General features: G+C 33.1%; 1 protein-coding gene across 2 annotated transcripts in view; it reads right to left on the bottom strand.

Annotated features, from left to right (window-relative positions):
• LOC149482319 (uncharacterized) overlaps positions 1-23,400 on the bottom strand; it is a 37,580-nt gene that overhangs the window by 8,813 nt on the left and 5,367 nt on the right. For both annotated transcript variants that reach the window (XM_089704545.1, XM_089704544.1), the window contains exons 2-9: positions 13,983-14,205; positions 8,903-9,011; positions 7,948-7,972; positions 7,709-7,864; positions 6,634-6,778; positions 6,067-6,293; positions 4,938-5,445; positions 4,174-4,365 (exon numbers count right to left, since the gene is read on the bottom strand). In XM_089704545.1, coding sequence (XP_089560671.1) covers positions 4,174-4,365; positions 4,938-5,445; positions 6,067-6,293; positions 6,634-6,778; positions 7,709-7,864; positions 7,948-7,972; positions 8,903-9,011; positions 13,983-14,205 — 1,585 coding nt within the window. The remainder of the gene's footprint in view (positions 1-4,173; positions 4,366-4,937; positions 5,446-6,066; positions 6,294-6,633; positions 6,779-7,708; positions 7,865-7,947; positions 7,973-8,902; positions 9,012-13,982; positions 14,206-23,400) is intronic.

A 23,400-nucleotide genomic window follows, 5' to 3' on the forward strand; every position in this document is an offset into this window, starting at 1 on the left:
TATCTAGCACTCAAAAGTACTATTAAAAGCAATGCCGTCAAAAAATAATTGTTCTTTTAAATGTATACCAATAATCATCTTAATTTCATCAAATTCTTGATATAAAGAGCTGTAAGGTCATTTGACCCTGTACGGGAACTTTTTTTTTAACATGATATTGTAAAATTCAATTGTTGTATAGTATTGCCGTTCAAAAGAAACCGTTCTAAAAAAAGTTTTAGAGAAATGCAAAACCAGAAATTTTGTTAAAGTTTAAACATCGTAGATTAATGAAATATAATAGTTTTCTACACTTTATCCGTTGTTTTAAATAGTATTAACATAGATAAATTAGGAAAAAACGATGCCGTACATTTTTGTGCAGACCACATCTTTTAGGCTGATGAAAGCGACGAAAGCTACAATTTTAAGGGTGCTTTATGGCCATTTGATACAGTACGGCATTAACATATTTTTACCCAACTACGGCAAAGCAAAAGGAGGGTTATGGTTGTTTACAGGTCATGTATGTATGTTCATCTATTCCCTCGTAACTTCTAAACTACTTATCAGAATTCGACAAATGACATATCATTCGTCGCGTCTGAATTGTTCACTGGATAACCAGCGACCAGCTAGCTAAAGGCTATAATATGGGGTTTCACAAAATCTAATGTGGCGCCCTCTAGCGGACAAAACATACAGAGTAAAAAAATAAAGTTAAGATAAATATGCAGTGTTTGGTATCATTTGAAAGCGCTTTACTTGTACATTTTGAATATGTATATATTACTAGCATTTGCTTGTGACTTTACCTGTATTCATGGACTGATTGCATATAATTCACATCTTTTCGTTCATAGCTTTTTTATTAGTTCATCAATTTAACGGAGTCCATTCCACCTGACTCCGACTTTCCAAGGTGATAATTAACCACCTCGAGCTTCTTAATATTAATGTATATTTATATTTTATTATAAAAATATAAAGCAAACATTTCGTTATATGGATTTTTTTCTTTTTCAGATTTTTCCCCTTTGAACCAACGAAAATGTACGGCACATGAAAAAATATTATCTATGCATAAAATACTTTAAAAATAAATTTATTTCGTGTTGTGTCAAATGACCCCCTGGAGTGGGGAAAAAGAGGGGATTACAACTCTCGATTTTTTCCCCTTGTCCCCATGATTTTTGTACGGCGTTGCGGAATAATGGATTAAAAGCAGTATAGCAATAGTATGACACAGATGCCGTACATGGTCAAATGACCAAATTTACCCCCGGTAACTCTCGGAAATTAAATAAAAATTCCGACTTGGTGGACCACCATTTTTGTACGGCACTGAGCGGTTTCTTATTATTTTTAATGGATCTATCGATGGTTAAGAATGCCGTACAAAAATATATGACCAAAATTTACCGAGTCTACCTGTACTTTTCAATTCTCATCTGCACTCAGTTGGACAGCTTACAAGTGACGGCATAGTGATGAATCTTATTATTTTTTGCTCTGCTATCGTTCTAGATATGTTCCCTGGTGGTTCATTTGACCCATATTTTTGTCCTATGCGGGCTTGTAGTCTATAAGTATGTTCTCACTTCTCAGCGCCGCGCCGCGTCGGCCATAGGTCACATTGAGGGTGGACGCCCTTTGACCAAGGTATATTTAGTATTATAATAATTTTCTTTTAATATTTTTCTTACCATTTTTTAACATTTATTCCTATTTGTCATAAGTTAAGTAATGGGTATTTTCATGACATTTTACTACGAACAAATATGTATATATAGAGTAATCGCTCTACTCTCTATCATAAAGCCAGCACCCGTATGCACTTAGGTACATAGATGTAAAGAAAAATTGTAGATATTATGCATAGTACTAAAGAATAAAATTATGAATGAAACTAAACATATAAAATGATTGTATTTTCGTTTGCCTTATACCTATATGGATTAGAAATAAGTATATGTTAAAAAATTTAAAACCGTGTTACAACCCTACTTTATTGTTGGCAGTAATAGGTAATAAATGTTGTGGTTTTATAAGTTCCCAGCAAACCGTTGATGAACAGAAATGCAGACCGAAAATAACGTTTCTTTAAAAATATATAACTTAAGTTAATTTATAGAGAAATACCTACAAAAAAATATTTACCATTATCACTACTGATAAAAGTGAAGGTGAAAGCACTTCATATTTATATTATAAAAGTTATGTACTTAGATAAAATGTTCGTACATAGGTTCAGAAGAAGTTTGTACAGTAGGTACCTAAAGCAAAATTAGACTGAGACAACGCTCTTTTTCAAAAAGAAACCAATAATTTAATCAAGTACATAAAATTGTTTCAGTGAAGCGCAATTAGCTATACAACGATTTATAGTTTATACTAATTACTTTTAATTAATATACCCTAATTTTTATTATGTATTTTTAATGACATTCAGATTTTACTTGCATAACTATAGCTACGAACTTACGAAGCTATGCAGTACGAGATTTAAAACGGTAATAATAATTAATAATACATTCTAGTTATTTACGCCCCAATAGGTACACATTTATGTAATTGTTTGTGTCGAAGCCTTGTCGAAGTTGAATTCGTTTCGTAAAAATAATTATGTAATTTATTGGTCAAACATGTCAGCACTTAATTTAGCTAACTATATAGTTTTTTTTTACTTTAGATTTTATAAAGATAATTTTTACGAATTGTTTTATAGTATTGTTAAACACTTATGAAATAGTCAATTTGTATAAGACCTTGTGAATTTTGTGTATTCACAAGTCGAATTTAATTATTAACCTTGCTGCTTGCAAATATGCCAATTTGTACCTCCATGCACAACCTTTAAAAATTTACTTACATTAATTTCTAATCACAAAATATATTTGTTTACGGACAAAACTAAGTATATAATATATCTGTAACACAATATATTTTGCAATATTTCGACTTAAAACGTGAACCTATCATTCGCACATAGGTATGTACTTGAAAATTTATCTCGAAATTTTACACATATAAAGACATTTTTAACAATGGCTTTAGAATAAACTCGCAATTAACCTTAATTAATCTTGCATATTACGTAACCATCGCTAGCATTTCGCTTATTCCATGTGTAGATATGTTTACGAAGTTTCAAACGTTGGATGTTTATTTTTTATGGCTACAAACAAGTTACGTGAACAATAGATTCCTTCCGAGTACGTGTCTTTGTTAAAGGAAAACTGTAATCATGATACTTTATACAATGAGACATGCATGTCGTGTAGTAAGTGAATACGAAGACAAACATCAGAGTAGCGTTTTCAGAAAAAGGCATGGGCATTAGAAACACCTCTCTAGATATTATGCGGTAGGTAACATAATTTAGCTGAGATGCAATAACAAACAAAGAATAATTACAAAAATAATTTAATTATTCTCTAATATAACGTGCGTAACATTACTTAAGAAAATAGAGAGAGATCTCAGAGAGAGAGCTAAAAATTTTTGTGTTTTTATTTTTTAAATAATGCACTTTAAAAAATGCAAATACAATATGTAACCCACTTTCAATAAAAATGGCGAGCTGTAATGTAAACTAAATTACTTACCTATTATATTTTTACTAACTGATAAATGATAATAATATATAGAGATACTAAGTATATGTAGTTACTGTTTTGTAGAACAATCCATACTAATATTATAAATGCGAAAGTAACTCTGTCTGTCTGTCTGTTACTCAATCACACCTAAACTACTGAACCAATTTGCATGAAATTTGGTATGTAGATATTTTGATACCCGAGAAAGGACATAGGCTACCTTTTATTGCGAAATATGTAACCACGGGCGAAGCCGGGGCGGACCACTAGTAAAATATAAATTAACAAATTATGTAATAAAGTAAATATCTTGATTTGATGAGTTGATGAGTTTTATAATGATTAATGAATAATGAGTAGTTGATATTTAACTGAAGCAACGAAAACCAAGTGGAAGAGCAGGAAATGTACTATTTTTTAATGGAGCCAATGCAAGAACATCAACATTTGACATCGCTAAACATAAAACAACAACTAAGCAAAATGCTTCATAAGGCTTCATAATTCAAAATATGTAATCGTATTGCGAAATAAGAATAAATTATGGCATATAAGTTTCAACGTTAATAATATAAAATGAAGTATTACTCACCATATTATTTTCAGTGTCGTTGGCTATGCACTTTTCATTTTCTAGATTTGCAAACATTTTCCTGTGAACTTTCTTAAATTCATCCATAAGTGCATCATGGTGTTTTTTCTTATCGTCATCAACTGTTTTTGTGACACTTACTTTCTTAACTGGTATAATTGGTTCTTTATCAGTGGACGTCTTTTTCATATTCTTGAAAAAAATACATTAGTCATTAGTGAGATAAATTTCCTCCTTTTCATATCTGTTACAGTTAAATATTGTGTGACTGTCAAATCTATACTAATATTATAAAGCTGAAGAGTTTGTTTGTTTGTTTGATTGTTTGTTTGTTTGTTTGTTTGAACGCGCTAATCTCGGGAACTACTGGTCCGATTTGAAAATTTCTTTCGGTCTTAGATAGCCCATTTATCGAGGAAGGCTATATATATAGGCTATATATATCATCACGCTAAGACAAACAGGAGCGGAGCAATGCGGGTGAAACCGCGGGGAACAGCTAATTTAATGGTATGATTGATATGTGATAAATAATATCATTATACATATTTTATACGTATAGGTAAATGTTAAAATAAACTTGATATTTCGATATTGGTCGTATCTCTGTATACCCACAGCCACTACCTTTAAAGAATTAGATGATTTAAAAATCACCCATAAGTAGACTTAACGTATCGAGAAAGATCTCGATAGTGCCTCGAATTCATTTTGCAATCGATTTTAGAAATGACTACTGATAACATTTAATTTTAATAACTTACTAATTTCCTTCGTTGTATCTCCTCTACAATGGCACTCGATAACGTAGCAGAACTTGCTATACTGGTTGTGTCCAAATTCATATCATTCTTAGGCGGTATCGGATAATTACAATGTGCTTTTCCACTCTGTGTGGAATTCACATTGTGGTGTACTTCTACAACTATTGTCTTTTTGTCGTTTTCTCTGTTCGTCTGACTCGTCATGTACAAGGGTTTCTTCGATGAACTGCTGTCGTAACTACACTGTATAGTAGCCCCGTCTTCAGTCAAATTTATTATCGTTCTATTTAATTGAGTCGTATTTTTGGGTGGTTCGTAATCACTTTTTACTTTATTATTAATCATATTATGGGTCTTATTTTCATAGGTGTGAGGATTATTTGGTATACTAGGACTGTCGTAATCGGGTTCGATGTCTGACGGCGCATCGAAATTATGTATGTCACCATTTTTCCATTCGAAATCCAAGCTATCCCACGTTCTTCTTTTCATTCTGTTCATTGTTAGTCTAAAATAATAACATAGAAATTGACACAATTAATTATATAGTTTTGTCAGACGTACAATTGACATTGAATTTTCTAACGAATATATAGGTAGAGCAAGGGTAGAGCATGAACGATTTTGATAATGGGATTTGGGAAATACATTGGTAATTAAGGAATGTTATTATACGTATATCTATTGAAATTCGTATAAAAATACCATTAACTAAGTGCCGATTTCACCAATAATTTTAAACAAGTCTGGAAGTGCATTTCATCACCGTAGGTTCAAGCAAAACTGAGTATAAACTATAATCGAATCTGAGAGTGATACATTTTTTTAAGCAAAAATTAGTTCTGATAAAAGTAGTGTGATTGGTAACATAGGCTCCAATAACGTCATCAATACTTTAGGCATATAATATTAACCTTTTATATTATATGTATAACCCTTTCAAAGTGCACTAAACCTTTTCAGTCTACTAGTTAATACACCTGACCGCTCTAACAGCAGCTTTCTTCAGAACATTGTCAATACCTCTTCGACGCGATCTATATCATATGCTTTGAAAGGAAAGTACATATTTCGTACTAAGTTCTTTTAAAGCATTAACGATTATCTTATTTTTACCGTGGATACGTACCTATCTGCTCTATCAGCAGCTTCCTCCGCGACACTCGCGAGCCTCCTGCGCAGCGCGGCGGGGGGAGCGAGCGGCACCACGGGCGCCACTGACGCGGGACTGCGCTCCCCCGCGGCGGAGGACGCGGAGCTGTTGTAGCCGGAGCTCTCTGGAGACACCAGCTCGGCGCCCGCGCCCTCACGCACTATTAGTTCCAGGCGACCGCTCACTTTCATGGCTGATACGGCCTGTGTGACAGATTGATATTAGGAATTGGATTGAGGGTAGGTGATGAAAAATAAAAAATCAATATTTAAAAAAAAACTAATTTGATATAATATTAATTAGTTTTTGAACCATTTGTGTAATTGGTGAAACAATATGTACTGACCATATACTAATTTCTTTACAATTAAAGATGTTTAGTGATTGCTAATGACTTAATGAGTAATAACCATGAGGTATTCTTTATTGAATATTTGAATTGCGAGGGCTAACCCAATATTAATAAAAGAATGCTGGAGATAGAGATATACTGACATGAAAACTAAATAACTATGTATAAAAAGATGACTGATGATCACGTACCTCATTAAATGATATGTTAGAGAAATTTAGACCATTGCAGGACAATATTTGGTCGCCGGGCCTTAAGCCAGCTTCTTTAGCGATGCCGCCTTCGCGAACAAATTGCACAAAAATACCGGACTTCCAATCCGGGCCTTTGCATATTCTGGAACAAAAAAAATATTAACCAATAGGATTCGGCAGACGGACACATCGAAAAAAATATTTATTTGGGGTCCATTTGTTTGCAATCTTATAACTTTATGTATCTATAATAAACGAATCTAAGTATATCTAAGTTTTTTTATTTAGTTTTTGATATAACCCTTATTAATGTATTTTTTAATATTTCATCAGCATATGGGTGCGTTTCCAACAGTGTGCGAGGATGCGTACTTCGTAGCGAGGGATGTGTTTGTAAAGAACCAATGTTATCACTTCAAACGCTAAATAAAGTATATGATCGGCCATCGGGCCGCCCTTAAAATATAAAAGACGCTATTTTTGTGATCGACAAGTTTAGACCATTCACGTAGAGGAACAGGTTTAGCGGTTGGTATTCAATTACTATTGTTTAATTAGACTCTCCATCGTCCATGTAGTAATGAACGACATATTGCTTCATAGCATTTTGTATATTATCTCTTTTTACGAAAATTTCATTGATTAATCAATGTATTTGCACATTATCCACATTACCTCAGACAATCAGAAAACACGGAAAGGAAATTGGCATGTCCGAAAAGCAAAATATTCGAAGTTAGCCAGCGCGTCGATGCATTATGGTCTAAAACTCTAAAGGCTTCATTGGATGCTTATGCGGTTTTAGTGGAAACAAAAATCGGCTCTCTCTGACTCTAATGTTGTATTTTAAAAGGTTCTTTAAAAATGTTGAAACTAAAATTTTGAGAAAGTGTAATCTCCATTACCTACCCTTGAGTATTTCAATACAATAGTGTTTTTCTTATCTACAAATTGCGAAGTGCTAATTCACATCGAGGTGACATTATTTGGATGCCATTCAAGACAGACTACAAATTCGATGATAACAAATTACTCTTACTATAAAATCGGATCGTAGCAATGTTTTGCTTACCCGCAGCCAAGCTTAGCTCTTGGAGGTACTAAGATAGAAAGTCTTAAGTCTGGCATATGATCCGTATTGTGGCAAAGGGTGGGCGAGGAAGATACTTCTGATGCCAGTGAAGAACGCTCAGATACAAACTGCCATGAAAGAGGCTCGTACTCTTTTCTGGAAAATGAAATGATAACTTTTTAATCTTTGCCAATTATTCAGTAGTTACAAAACAAATGTTGTATACATTTTATACTTACTCTCTTATAGGCAGCATCCCCACATCTAAAACAAGACAAAAAATATATTATTTCGTTAATAACATTAATAATGGAGGCATTAACATAGCTGAAGTAAACGATGTGGTATTCCGCACAATCATTTAAAATACCAAAGAGAAAGCCTTCAACAGTGGCCTTAATAAGATCTATTTGCAATCACTGTTTTATTTCAATTCCATATACCTACCTACTCTGCATGTTGATAGTAAACATTCATACTGTCATACATAATATAGATATAAGAAATATGACACGATGATATATTATAGTAAGTATATTTCATGCTAATCAGAAGTCTACCTATACGTATATAATCGGATACAAGATGAATGTGTTTGCTGACAGAAATAACGGACACGCGAGCATTATGTAATGTAATGTAAGATCGGTCTATATAAAAAAGTCTTACGCATGATTTCAAAGTTATGCGAATAAGTTATAAGAAAGAGTATCTGTTTGCGCCATAAGGATGTTTGCATGAAAAGCAAGATAAGTTCATATCAATACCTACTAATTATTTCATATCAATACTAATTATATCCAATAACCAACGTACAAAACATTAAGTAATGTTCGTAGGTGTTGGTCAACATTTTACCTTTTCATTTTAACTCTTTAAGAGGTCCCATCGATATTGCCTACCGACACCTGCAACGACTGAAGCAAGGTCACTCGATTGTCTCATAAGAGAAACAGACCAATGGAATTGTGACTTTCGGCCGCTTTCATAGGGTCTATTATTTCCGTAACTAGAGCATAATAAATTATCAATAATAAATCTGAATGAACTTATAAAATGCCTATTTGAGACTGATATTCCAACTGATCAAAATAAACAAAAAATCCATTGAGTTTACGTTTATTTCTTTACGCAGACGACCTTAGCTAATGGCTAGTCGTGAGTTATTGTAACGGATATCATAATCTCACTCACGTCTAACTTTGATCTTGAGCCTGGACTGCGACGTGATGTAATGGACCAGCTCGGCGTGCACGGCGTCGTCCACGCGGTACCCATTCACGGTTACCAACTGGTCACCAACCTGGAATGAATGACAATTTTATTTAGAATCAGGAAGTGACTCTTGTCTTACAATTAAGATTTATATACATAGGTATTACATTTCCATTATGTGAGGGACTTTGCACTAAAAGCTCATACCAATTAAAATTATTTCCAAGTAGGTAGATAGGTACTTGACTTAAGTTGTCTGTAAAATATTTTAATAGTTACATACGAATTAGGTACATACGAATGGAACAAGACATAAAATTAAGCTAAACTGGCACTGAAGCGATATAGTATGTAGGTTCCTAATGTAATATATGAATTGTAGGTATATGTATGCCAGTATGCAGCACATACTTATTTCAATAAAAAAAGTTAAACTTCTTATTTAGCAGAGCGTAGAATAGTTATAAAGTGTATCCGTATCAGTATTACCTACTATTTCTAAAATTATTTACAAACATGAATAAATAACAACAGACAAACCATCTTATCAATGATAACGTGCAATTCAATAGCTATCTACGATATGTCAGCTCTATTAAACAACTAGTACATAATGAAATTCGTGTTCAACCGAAAGTAATAAAACACAACATAGCTCATCAATGAGTGACGTCACACACACGCGACGCTCATATCAGCCACGTCTCGAGATGACGAAATCACTTTCTTTACGTTCTTGGACGTACGCCAAGAAGCCGGACGGCTCGCTCATGGCCTAGATAACGGACAACTTTCGTTCAAACTTTCGTACTACCTCGTCTTTTTAGGGTTCGATACTGCTAACCCATGAGAACCCTTCAAAAGCTATGTAATAGAGTAACTTTGAAATATTATATGAGACACTTCTAAAATTGCAGGGCAACAATAGACTTGAAGGTAATTATTAAATTTTCCTGTTTAAAACAAAAAAAATACGTACAAATTTAACATTTAATTATAAAAATACCCATATAAACCTCTGCAACTAGGTAACTTAGGTAGTTGAGTTTGGTGAGTTTGGTATACTAGTAAGTTAGTAACTAGATCAATTAAGTTTAGGTAAGTAATTTATAATTATAACGATAAGATTAAGTATTATTTATTGTGTATAACTATTCGTGTACAGATGTTCCTAAGTATCAATATTAATGTGAAGAACCCACTATATAAAATTTAAGGAGAACTTAAACGACTTTTGAAATATGTGGTAAATTGCCAGACTATATGGCGCGGCGGCAAGTTGTATCTACTTTAAATGGAAAAACAAAATTCCGATGAATCTGGGTATTCTACGCACGATTTCCAAATTAAAAAAAAAAAACTATGTAGCAACCTTTCTATAATATTTTGTAGTCGAAATTATTTTCCTAACTTTGTAACAAAGACTTAAGTAAATTACTTAAGTACTTAAGTAAATTAATTTAAGTAATAATTCAGGAATGCGGTGAAATTGACTATGAAATATGAATAAACAAATTAATTGAGGATTGAGAATTTCTATGCCAATATGGTAATACTTCCTCTCGTAACAGCGACGAACTTAAAATGGGGCATAATTAGCATAGTGCTTATGCTCTCTCGTCTAAGTAGCCTAACTAGCTTAGTCACAGATATACTTGTAAATCGGATACCAAGAACATACTTATAATGAAGAGAAAATAAGTTCCGTTTCAATATTGATGTGGTAGCCGGGAGGGCGGAGGCATAGGTAGGTACTAGGTATACATATAATGTAAATATGGAATTAGCTAGGTACACTGTATGTATGTTTTCTCGTTTTTTATAAATCTCTTGCTAAAGTTATTTCGTAATAGACATAAATTTCAAAACTCACCGAATTTTAAGGTACGGATATGATAACATACTTTAATATTGAATTAGTATTTTATTAGAATTATATAACGATACATATTACAGTTCGGTATTGCGAAATAACACACATTATGTACATATTTTCAGATAATCAGGGTAATAATACAGATCCGCTGTGTTATGTGCAAGAACTACCCAGACGTAAGTAGTAACTTCCTCCTACCTATTAGTAAAATATTCTGAAGATAAAATATAGATACACAATCCTGAAAACATGTAAATAGCCATGAATTTAGAGTTATTACAGTACTTTTCTTTTACACAGCTGTATACACAAATGACACATAATTGCAGACAGTGTATAATAGCATACAAGATAATGATTCATAAACATTTGGTGTTTTTGTTAATTATCTTTTATAAACTTATATCGATTATAATTAAAAAATTTAAAATATAATATTAAAATAAATTGAGAGACTTATTTAGGAATCATGAAATTTAATAACCAATTATTATAAATTACAAATGTTTGAAGCATTAGTACCATTAAAATCTTGCTTGGTCATTATAACACATCAAGCGACAGGTCAAGTTCAATTTATAAATATTATATGGTTTATGAAACATCGGATCTTACTCGTCAGTTGTCGAGAATGGAGATGCGTCTCCAAACTGGTTTACATTTAAAAAGAACAAAACTGAACAGGTGCAGTAATAGCTATACGACACTGTCTACTAAGGCATAAAATCAGAAGAATCGCAAATTCAATCGTTGGTTATTAATTATTATTGATAGAACTTGGGAAACATATTAGGTATAATTTAATACGTTTAATTATATGTAGTACCTACCTAATGACTAAATATCAAGTTTGCAGATTCTGAAATTCAGGTCGCATTTGAAAAAATTGATAACTGCCAGATTTTATATTTTTTTTTGCAAAATATATTTTTAATTTAAATTTAAAAGAAATATAACACCTGTATACATTCACTCCATGTTTTTAAAACGTAAAAGTTCTTCGAAAGTAGGTAATCCGACATCCAATAAGTCAGTCCAACAATATTCAATCATATGTACTCAGACGTGTTTTTGCGAGTGTATAATATACAATATGTATAAATTATGTACCTACATAATAATGTATTATTGATGCGATTTACTTTCTCTTTGGATATCATTTATTATAGATATATAATTAATCATAAATCATAATGAAAAATGTGTAGGTAGTAGTAAATAATTATTCGTCCGGATCGTTTGCAAATTTAGCAATTGCGAAATTAACTACCTATTTGTTTAAAAATGTTAATGATATTTCAATTGATATTTCTTACCTATGACACAGATAATACGGATAGCGCAATTAATTTTGGAATAAGTACAAATTTCGAATGATAGATTTGACACTATTTTCTATATTAGCGAGTGTTACGCAATAGTCTTGCAATAAAGTTTACTAAACATAGAAAGCAGTTGATATTGTTCTATTCGAGAAACACATAATATATACCAAGATTAGAAAATATACTATTTCTAAATTATTGTCTTACCAGTTTAATGCCCGTGTAATAACAAAATTGCCACATTTAACATCTCCTGTTCCTTGTATGAAGTATTCTTAATCACTACAAGATGTATGTAATACAATTTTGCTTCTTTTACTTCCTTAATGAAGTTAATTACAAATATTAAATGCACTCGGCATACATTACGGAGGAAGTAGGTAGTTGTCCGACATGTCGGCACCACATTAAATGCACTGTTAGCTAAGCATAAGAAAATTAAACTTCCCAAGATTTCGTATGTCTCAAACACCTCATTGTGTTTCTCTACTAATAAAGAATATTAAGAACTTGTGAAATTTCATAACTTCTTTGTGAAGGAAGTAAGTAGGTAATCGTGCGAAAAAGATTTTGTTTGATATCAAATGCCCAACGTGAGGGACGAATAAAATAAAGCAATATAAAAATATAACTTTTGTGAACACTTTTATAGTGCAATAGTGCGTATTACACGCTTATATTTATGATTTAAATATATGAAAGAATTCAATAACAAATATCTACATAAAGTACATTACGGCCGATTACTCACACATTATCTCATCGGAAGAACGGAGCTACTGTTAACTCATCTGAATAATTTAATCGCAAAAAATTTGACCCAAATGTTCGCTAAAATAAAACGTTCTTTAATAGTACCGATTCAACTGTTACCTTTCAAACAGCAACAAGTTACATGAACGCCACAAAGAATGGTAATCGTCTTACGCCAATTCAACCTCGCAAGGTAAGTACCTGAATGTGTGCTACACTACTATTATATATAATTCATAATAATAACTGTCCACAAACACATGACGTGAATATTATGTTAATGTTGTAGGAATGGTTGGAAATCGTGATACTTTGAATGCGAGATATTTATGTAGGTTAAAAGTTACCTTGCTATAGACTTCGGATTTATAAACGTACCTAAGTTTTCCAGTAGGTACTAGGTATACACTAAAACAAATTAGAACCTACTACCTTATTTAAAGATCTAACTATACTATATCTAACGATAGAAATTATCAGTAACACAGATAATTCACAAGTCAAGAATAATTCAAACAATAAGATAATGCAATAATTGCTCGTATACGCACAATAAAAACAAACTCAGTAGCAACAATGTACCAAACACAATGTGACAAAACTTGGGCTAGGGAACCATTGAGCAAGCAATTGCATAACATCACTAAGAATTTCATTGCCATTTGCCACTAAATTCAGTAATTGCGGCATAGTATCGCTCTGGTTGCCTTTCGATGGTTTAGCGAAACAAATAGAGTTATTGCTTTGAGTCATTACCTATATGTCGCAGCTTAATCAATCGTTTAATTCAGAGCCTAGCCTCTTAATCGATTAACCTAAAAGCGGACATGTTGCCTTACAGACATAAATAACATACGACATCATAGTGACGAAATAGTCTATATAGGGACATATTCTATATTTATTCAGCTTACAGGCTTACAGCATAGTAAATAATTCAATTTCACAGAAATAAAAATAAGGTTTTTTTTATTTTTATTTCAATAAATTATAAAAAAAACTATCCATACTTTATCCATATGACAGAAAACAGATAATGAAACATGTCAAGTTAAAAGCAAATAGCTATAATTTCAGTAAAGCAAATCAATCATATTATCATTACCTTCAATCCTTGAAGGTGGGCTTCAGAATTGTGCTCAACTTTGGAGACGAAGAAGCCCGTGGCGTATTCCTTGCCGCCTCTCAAGGAGAAGCCGAAGGCCGGTGCGGCTCTGCGCGGTCGCAGAAGTCGTATGACCCGTATGCGCCTCTCTGCTGCGCCGGTCAGGTCGCCCCGGGACCCTGAAGTCGGCGTCGACGCCATCGACGTCGCGTACATGACCGCACTGAAAACCAATTTCATGTTTTATAACAACTCTTACAGTTTTAATAAATATTTTTTTTATTCCTTATTATTTAAATACAACAATTTTCATTCATCATCTGCTAAATATGAGCAAAGGTACAAACATTTATTTTAAACGTAGGTATGTATTATGCAAAAAATAGAAACGCTGGAAACCTGTAAATCTTGCAAAAGGTAGGCTACAAAGCAAAATAACCAATCTTCTATTAGATGATACGTGTAATATTCAAGACCAAATCTAAAAAATTAAATATACCTATATCAAACTAGATGATATGTTCAACGATTCTGTTTAATCAAAAACATAAAATATTAAAATTGACTCGATAAAAAAAAATCACCACTTAGCTCTAATTTTCACACTTTTACGTTTTCTAATTGACATGGTAATACTTATTATGATATTTTTTTTTCATAAACAATTATATTAAAACACTAGCGGTCCGCCCCGGCTTCGCCCGTGGTACATAATATTTACGTTTTCTCTACATAAGAACCATCCTCGTACTTCAAGGAATATAATAAAAAAAGAATTATCGAAATCGGTTCAGCCGTTCTCGAGTTATGCGCTTACCAACACATTTTGCGATTCATTTTTATATATAAGATTTGCAAGATATTTGTCAGAGCATTTTGTGTAATTACTTTTAGTTTTGGTTTTATCTGCGATAAACCACTTTTGGCGCTCTTTTTTTCTCGAGATAAACGTTTGGTTTTGTCACGATAAAAGTGGTTTATCGCAGATAAAACCAAAACTAAAAGTAATTACACAAAATGCTCTGACAAATATCTTGCAAATGTTTTAATATAATTGTTTATGAAAAAAAAATCATAATAAGTATTACCATGTCAAGTAGAAAACGTAAAAGTGTGAAAATTAGAGCTAACTTGGTGATTTTTTGTTTATCGAGTCAATTTTAATATTTTATGTTTTTGATTAAACAGAATCGTTGAACATATCATCTAGTTTGATATATATTTTATTCTTTAGATTTGGTCTTGAATATTACACGTATCATCTAATAGAAGATTGGTTATTTTGCTTTATGCCCCCTCTTAATGTTGTAATGGTTTCATGTGGTTATAATTAATATAAAAAGCATTAATCATAAGTTCTGTAATTTCCACGGCTATAACCTTCTAATTTTTTGCTCTTTACACTAAACACAAAGGAATTCTTAATACTTAAATATAAACACAACAAAACCTGAAAATTCTCAGTCACTTACTAAGCTCTACAGCAATATAATGTAACGGTATGTAGCAATCAGGGCGCAAGTCCTACTCGCTCTACTGAGACTTCACAAGGTAAAATATTAATTCAATCTTATCCCCAATCAAAAACTGGTCGAAATCTGTAAACTAGTTAATCGATTTTATAGAATAAAATAGAATTCTCTACTTCTCTAATGACTAATCACAACATTCTATTGTGTTATACAAGACCACTAAACGGTATTATATCCGGAATTAACCTTAAATAAGAAGCCATGTACATGCTAGGATTGATAGTTGATACTATTGAATTAAATTAATTTAAGTCAATAGATGTTCACTTTTCATCAACACCAACAACTTAATGACGACATTAATTATTTAACGAATTAAACTGTAAATTCTAAATGTAGAGATTGTAATAAATGAATCATAACATCTTGTAGTTATATCGTTATAGGTAAATTGTATCATATAAATGATCATTTAGATAAATAAAATTCACAAGGCCTTCGTTACTTTTGGGAACTTAAGATATGGATAAATTAATATTATTACAGAAAAAAATTAAATTATGATCAGGCTAAAGCTATTTTAAATATTAAAAAAATATATATTTAACTTATCATCGACAAGCACTACTTAAATATGTAGGTAATATTTGAAAAAATAAAGATTTTTTTTAAATTAAAAGTTCACTTACAGAAGATTATACTTACCTGAAAAAATCGAATTGGACTTTGGGGGAAGAATGCATTTCTGCAGATAAGGTGAACAATATTGGTTATAAATCAATTTTCTTTTTTTATATCAATTGCATTACATCAAAGATAGATTAATAGGTAAATAAAAAGTATGATTGAAACTCGTCCTCTGTGAACCGTTTTCTATTGCGTTATTTACGAAGCGATTGCGGAAGAGTGCCCTATTAAGACACATTACATAAGGATAACCGCATGGCTAGGTGAGTGTCATGCAACGGTTCATTTCTTCTCGTCTTTTTAACAGGGTTTAAAGAATTGCAGTTGCATTGAAATTGTCAAAAATTATATAAAATAAATACAGCTGGGTACTACTTATTAAAAAAAGTCTAACTTCGGACTTATAAAATGTTCACTTCAACAAATCAACCTAAAAATGATGTGGGCCTTTTATTATTATAATCCAACTGCATTTTGTACAGTATAGAAGATTAACAGATAAACGAATATATGCACACATTGTGTCTTACTTAAAATTATAAAAAGCGTAGTTCAGTACCTACATATACAGTATGTAATAAATTTTAAGTTAATGCTCTAGTTCATCCAGAGTTCGTTGTATTCGAAGACGATTGTTTTACTCTGTTTCCTTGACATTACAATGAACTATTGACAGGTTAGTCGTTAAAGGTCAGGTGAGCGTCATTGTTTAGATTTAATGACTTCTAATCATTTTTCTTATCAGGTTTGTTTCAAAGTTCGTTAAAATAATTTAATAATAGGTAATTTAGGCTACTTGGCGGTCAATAGGTTTTAGTAAAGGCGAAAGTTTAATATTCATACGCTGTAAGCATTTCAAAAAATTTAAATGTAATATGTACCTCCTATTATTAGAAGGTTGATGGAACTTTAGAAAAAAAGATACGATGCTTCATAAGTCATAACCATGTACTAAACTAAAAGTGAATTCAAAACTTGACTAACTTATGTTAACTTGAATAATGCTTTATAAAGTGAGGACAAAAATGTTTGCTAGTCAATAGCAAAAATTTTTGCATCAATGTATTTTTTCATGAATACTCATCTATGTCTATTGACTAATATTAAGTTTTCTGTCTATATTTAAAATATCGATTTTTGAATGCTTCAACAGCAATGTCCTTCATATTTTAAAAATGAGTACTTGAGAAGCAAGGACTAATAATGATCTTACTGTTGTTGTAGGTATAGTATGAATATAAGAGAGGCACATACCTACTGCACATGCAATTCACAGATGAAAATAGATACCTACTTATTCTTAAAGAGTAAAACATGAGGTCACGAAGTTGACGTGAGGGAGGAGAGAGGGCAAGAGTGCAGCTCCTCTGTAGAGCAGTGCAATGACCTCGCACTGCGTCTGCACAGCCTCCCGGCAACAGCTCGTTTCTGTACTAATGGTTCTTGCATCCATTGACACATTGCGAAGTATTTATAGTGTCTATACTCTATTGATATTCATGATTGCACAGAAAAGAAGGCTCTACAATTTGCTGTTAACCAAACGGATTTAAAATCCATTCCATTTTAAAACTGTGTAGATTTTTATTTGTATAACATATAAAACTTAATATATAATATGTTATACAAACAAAACCAGACAAGAAAAATGGGCAAATTTTTCTGGTTTCACCGATTTCAGTAAAGTAGGCTATACCTAGTAGCTATTTTAAAAATAAACTTATTATCATCTAAAATCGCCTATGTGTGAAGGTATCTAATCTTCTGCGATATGTGAAATGATCTTTATCATTTTTGGCAATCCTTAGCTACGCAATATTTTAACGATATTTAACTGTCAGATAACTTTATAAGTACATAGGTACTACATTTCGTACGAGATTGTAATCTCTGGACAGGTTAATTTAGCTTCTTATTAAAATGATTGAGTGTTGTGTTAAATAATATGACGAAACGCGTCCGAGAAAGTTGTTGATAGATAAGACACGAAGCTGCACTTGACACAAAACGCTGCTTGAAAAAAATTTTGCATAACGGAAACCAGGCTTAAGACTTCAATCAGTATTAGCTTTGACCTATTTATCACAAACTGCTGAATACAAATCAAATCTTAGAATTCAATTGTTAATTATTCTCGCTTTCTGGTAGACAATGGAATAGTAAGTATTTAAAGGACCTAGAGTCAAACCAAAAACAAGTTTATTATAGAGCCTTGGAATTCAGTGGAGTGGTCTGCCCACTAGTGATATTTTCAACATTGCCTAACTTTAAATCACTAAGTTAGATATACTGTCGATTGTTAAATATTTGACCACCGATTTATACACAACAACGGTTACATAAATTAGAAGGAAAACAATAAAAACTGGAAAATTTTATTTCCTTGTCTCTATATTAGATCAATTATATCGGAATTGATATTTCAACCATGGTTTTCTTTTTAATTTTGTAAATTTACAGGTATATAGGAATAACATCATCTCATCAATGAGAAAGAAGGCAGTAATTTTTATTCTTCTAGGTTCGAAGCAAAGTTGGTTGGTATGGGTGAGCAAGTGGTATTGGATTTTGAAAAACTAAATGTTAGCTTTAATAAAATATTTACATGAGACAATTGGCTCCATAGGACATCAGATAGAAACTCACATGGGTCTGATCTACGCTAGTAAGTAGGTGTAAAGTGTACTACTTCGTCTTTTTCCTTATCCTCAGATATTAATCTGACGCTTATGAAGTAGTAAGTACCTACCGTTAGATAGCGTTTAATTTATTAGGAAAGTTTCAATTGTATTGAAAATACAAAATTACATAATCTACTCAAATCTCACTTATCTGTCGGTAAATACTGCCATATCACACTAGCGGATTGCGAGCGGTTTCAAAGCGGAGCGGGTGCGCAACGAATACGTTGCGGGCGCGCAACGAACACGCCGCGGTTGCGCAGCGAATTCGTTGCGGACGCGTCATTTTGTATACTCTCGCACAAAAGCCAGCCCTTCCGCCTTGCCTAACTTCCATTCAATATTTCCATCGTTTCTGTAGCACTCAATTTTTTAACCGTACTGTGGAAATGCACTTACTTAACAGTTAACTAAAGATGTAATAACAACTGGAGTTGTTAAAAAAAGGTGCTATAAAATTGAATTACTAGGACTTTTAGAATGTACCATACATTCCAAAAGTATGTAACGACTGACCAGTATAATCTCTCCCATAGCAACGTATGTTATAAAGAGATTTTGTGAACCTAATTATGAGCAAAGTGATAGTGAGTTGCTGGTTGCTTGATAAAATTTTCTATTCACTGCTATTTATCTAATAATAAGATAGCCCTGTTTTAGTTAAGGAGCTTTAACATTTATTTCACTAATGAACTTTCTTAATGAGCAATTAAGTTATCTGATTGCATTTCGACCAAGATTTAATAGATAAAACAATACCCTAAACATTAACATGTTATGAAACTCGTAAAAAATAATGATCTCATAATTATTATACTATCACAAGTTATAAGTAACAACCAGCACGGATTCCATTTTGTTAATGAGTGTACATGACTGCGACGTAAACGTTGCGCATCTGCCACGCGTCCGCAACGAATTCGCTGCGCAACCGCAACGTATTCGTTGCGCACCCGCTCCGCTTTGAAACCGCTCGCAATCCGCTAGTGTGATATGTCACTTGTTATGAGTATATTGGCCAATTAATTCGCCGCGTTTTATTATTTGCTAGACACAAACATTTCAAATTTCGAAAGAGAAAGTTTTTAACGTTTTTTATTCAATAGTTAGTTTATAGACAGAATAGCTTGTTTGTTTACTTTATTTTTATTTTATATTACACTCCCCTCTAGGTTATACATATTTAGTAAAGCAATCGTTATAATTAAAATGGGTACATGCCGGGACGACAAGTAATTTAAGAAAGTTAATACAAGTAGCTTCTACACTACTGAATTTTGATAACCTATTTATTCATTTCATATAATGATATTTATAACACTCAAAAACATTGTTTTTTCTATGCATATTGGTGGTATACCATTAAAAGTCTGATAAGAGGGCCTGCAGTATAATTCTCCGGTAATGTCTAACGCAGGTGGTACGTGCCCGCTCAGCCGTGAATCCCCTTCTACCCGGCCGACAACTGTTCCCTGTTTTTTTTCTCTTAGTCCAATCCAAGCTAAGAGCAATGGCCTGATCCGCACATTGGCTATTTGTTAAATATTAGATTGCAAAATATATTACGATACAGGTATACAATTATTATCTTCAAAGGTTATATTATAAGTTATTGAATAAATATACCTACCTACAAGTCTAATGGAAAGGGTTTAAGAAATTAGACGGTATGTCGCGCTATCACTTTCTTATGGTGCCAAAAGTGGATACATAAAAGTACATACCTACCTATATAAATACTTGAAGATATGATGTCAATACTAAGAACACTAAGTACACTTTATTTACATAACTATGGCAAGTTTTTCCACTAATCTCAGCACTTTAAAATTATTAAAGATTGCTTTCTTTACTTTGGTAAGCTGTTTGTGTAGGTATAACCAAAGAAATCGACCGATCAATACTGCTAGGATACAAAACAAAAACAGGGCGCTGGGCGACATGCTTTGAAGGGATTCCTAATTTCCGGCTAATGCAGCGGTAGCATGACACCAACAAAACACACTCAAATTACCGTTAGACCAAAAAGAGCTGCTTTCTGCACCTCACAGCGTACACATGTTTTAAAATTTTTCATGTACAATACTAAATTACCATACCCATTTCTTTCCCGGCTGTAACCCCTCTCTCCTTGATTTGCTTATTGTCTCTTCTCCTTATTTTGTATCTAAGCACGGTCAATGTCCTGCCGATGCCTTTTCCTTCCATGACCTCATCTATGTGTCCTATAACCTTCGTCCTCCCAAATTTAAACCCTCCAAAGTCATGCTGCGTAATTTTGCTGGAATTGATCTTAGTCAGCTATCTGCTGATGCTAAAAGCTGTGATTGGCAGGGTATCGTCGATGCCGAGACCGTTGATAGGAAGATTACCTTATTTAATAACCTTATTATTAGCTTATATGATAAACACGCGCCTTCTCGACCTGTTAAGAGAAAACATACACCAGCTCCTTGGATATCACCGGACCTTAAATCTCTCTTAAACAGGAAGACTAGAGCAAAGGCCAAATACAAATCTGCTAAAACAGACGATGCCAGGGAAAAATACAAATCAATACGTAATCGTTGCAACATATTGTGTAGAGACGCACAACGACGCCATATTCACGCATCTGTCGAGAACGGCGACAACCTCAAAATATGGAACTTTCTAAAATGCCTGGGAGTTGGTAAATCACCCCTTCAAACCTCTTCTAACGTTAATATAGATCTTTTAAATCAACATTTTTCATCTGCAGTTAATATTAATAATACTTTAAAGCAACTCACTTTAGATAACCTTTCTTCACTTCCAGCTCCAGAATTTCCTCCGTTCTGTTTTAGTCAACTCACCGATTGTGATGTTAAGAAAAGCATATTATCCATCACCTCTAACGCTGCCGGCTGTGATCTTGTGAGTCGTAGAATGCTTATTCCTATCCTCGATATAATTATCCCTACCATTACACATATCCTCAATTTCTCTCTTTCTTCTGGAACCTTCCCTGAATGTTGGAAATCTGCTCATATTATACCTTTACCTAAAAAGTCCAATCCCAAATTATTATCCGACTACCGCCCTATTTCTATTTTACCGTTCCTGTCAAAGGTCTTAGAGCGCCTTATCCATCAACAATTAACCACTTTCCTTAACCTAAATAATATCCTGAGTCCTTTTCAATCTGGGTTCCGCTCCGGTCATAGCACCACTACGGCTCTAGTCAAGGTAGCAGACGACATTCGTGCAGGGATGGATAATAAGAAGCTCACAGTTCTCACTCTTCTCGATTTCAGCAATGCTTTTAACACCGTTGATTTTGACATACTGCTGAGTTTGCTGCGTTTGATTAACATCCCAACTTCGGTGATTGACTGGTTTCATAACTACCTGCGTGGCCGACGGCAGCGCGTCCTTATGGGTGAAACTCACTCTTCTTGGGCCGCTGTCACAGCCGGTGTGCCGCAGGGTGGCGTGTTGTCACCTCTCCTTTTTTCTATTTTTATAAATTCTCTAACATCTCGTTTATCTTCGCTCTACCATATGTATGCTGACGACTTGCAAATTTATACCCAGGCATCCGTTACTAACTTACCTAGTGCTATTCATTTTACCAACGCTGAGCTTGCAACTGTGGTCAAATGGTGCGATGAGTACGGTCTTAAAATCAATCCTGCAAAAAGTCAAGTCATCATTATAGGAAGTCCGTATCTCATCTCTGAAATTGACTGGGGTGCTTTGCCTAGTATCATACTTGGTGGTGTTACCATCCCATATAGCAAAGTTGTTAAAAATTTAGGTGTTACCTTTGACCAAACACTTTCCTGGTCTCATCACATACAAGAGATAAGTCGAAAGGTGTACGCTGCATGTGGTTCTCTACGGCGTCTGCGAAACTTTTTGCCAATTCCAACAAAAATTATGTTAGCGCAATCCCTCCTTTTCCCTATCCTCGATTACGCGGATGCGTGCTTTCCTGACCTTACAGTTGAGAGCATGGAGAAACTTGAGCGTCTACAAAATCTTCTAATACGATTTATCTTTGGCCTTCGGAAATTCGACCATGTATCTTTATATCGTAGACGTCTCAAGTGGCTCCCCATTCGCATGCGACGTAATCTCCATTACCTTCAATTATTATACCGTATCCTTTTCGATCCTATCACTCCTTCCTACCTTAAGAATAACTTTTCATTTCTACACTGTGAAAACTATTCACTACGATCCGTTGACAGACTTATTTTGTGTACCCCATCTCGACACACACACTTCTTTGGTGATTCTTTTACTGCCACTGCTGTTAAGCTATGGAACTCCTTACCACTAAAGATAAGACTTGCTCCCTCTTTACCCTCATTTAAAAACCTTGTTCGGAAACATTTCTTTTTATCAGCCTTTAATTCGGAATAGTATATTTATTATATGTATTTACATTTATTAGTATTATAGAATATATTTTTTATACTTTATGTAGTTTTATGTATGTATTATCATTAATTATTTATTTATTTTTCTATTATAATACATATATTGTATATATATTATGTAAGGTTATTTATAGTATAGTTATTATACATGTATGTTTAGTTATTTATATGT

This window comes from Colias philodice, chromosome 15 (assembly GCF_061535455.1).
Source record: "Colias philodice isolate Cphi_HAF_F1 chromosome 15, ilColPhil1 Martin Lab GWU primary, whole genome shotgun sequence".
In the NCBI taxonomy this organism is placed as follows: domain Eukaryota; kingdom Metazoa; phylum Arthropoda; class Insecta; order Lepidoptera; family Pieridae; genus Colias; species Colias philodice.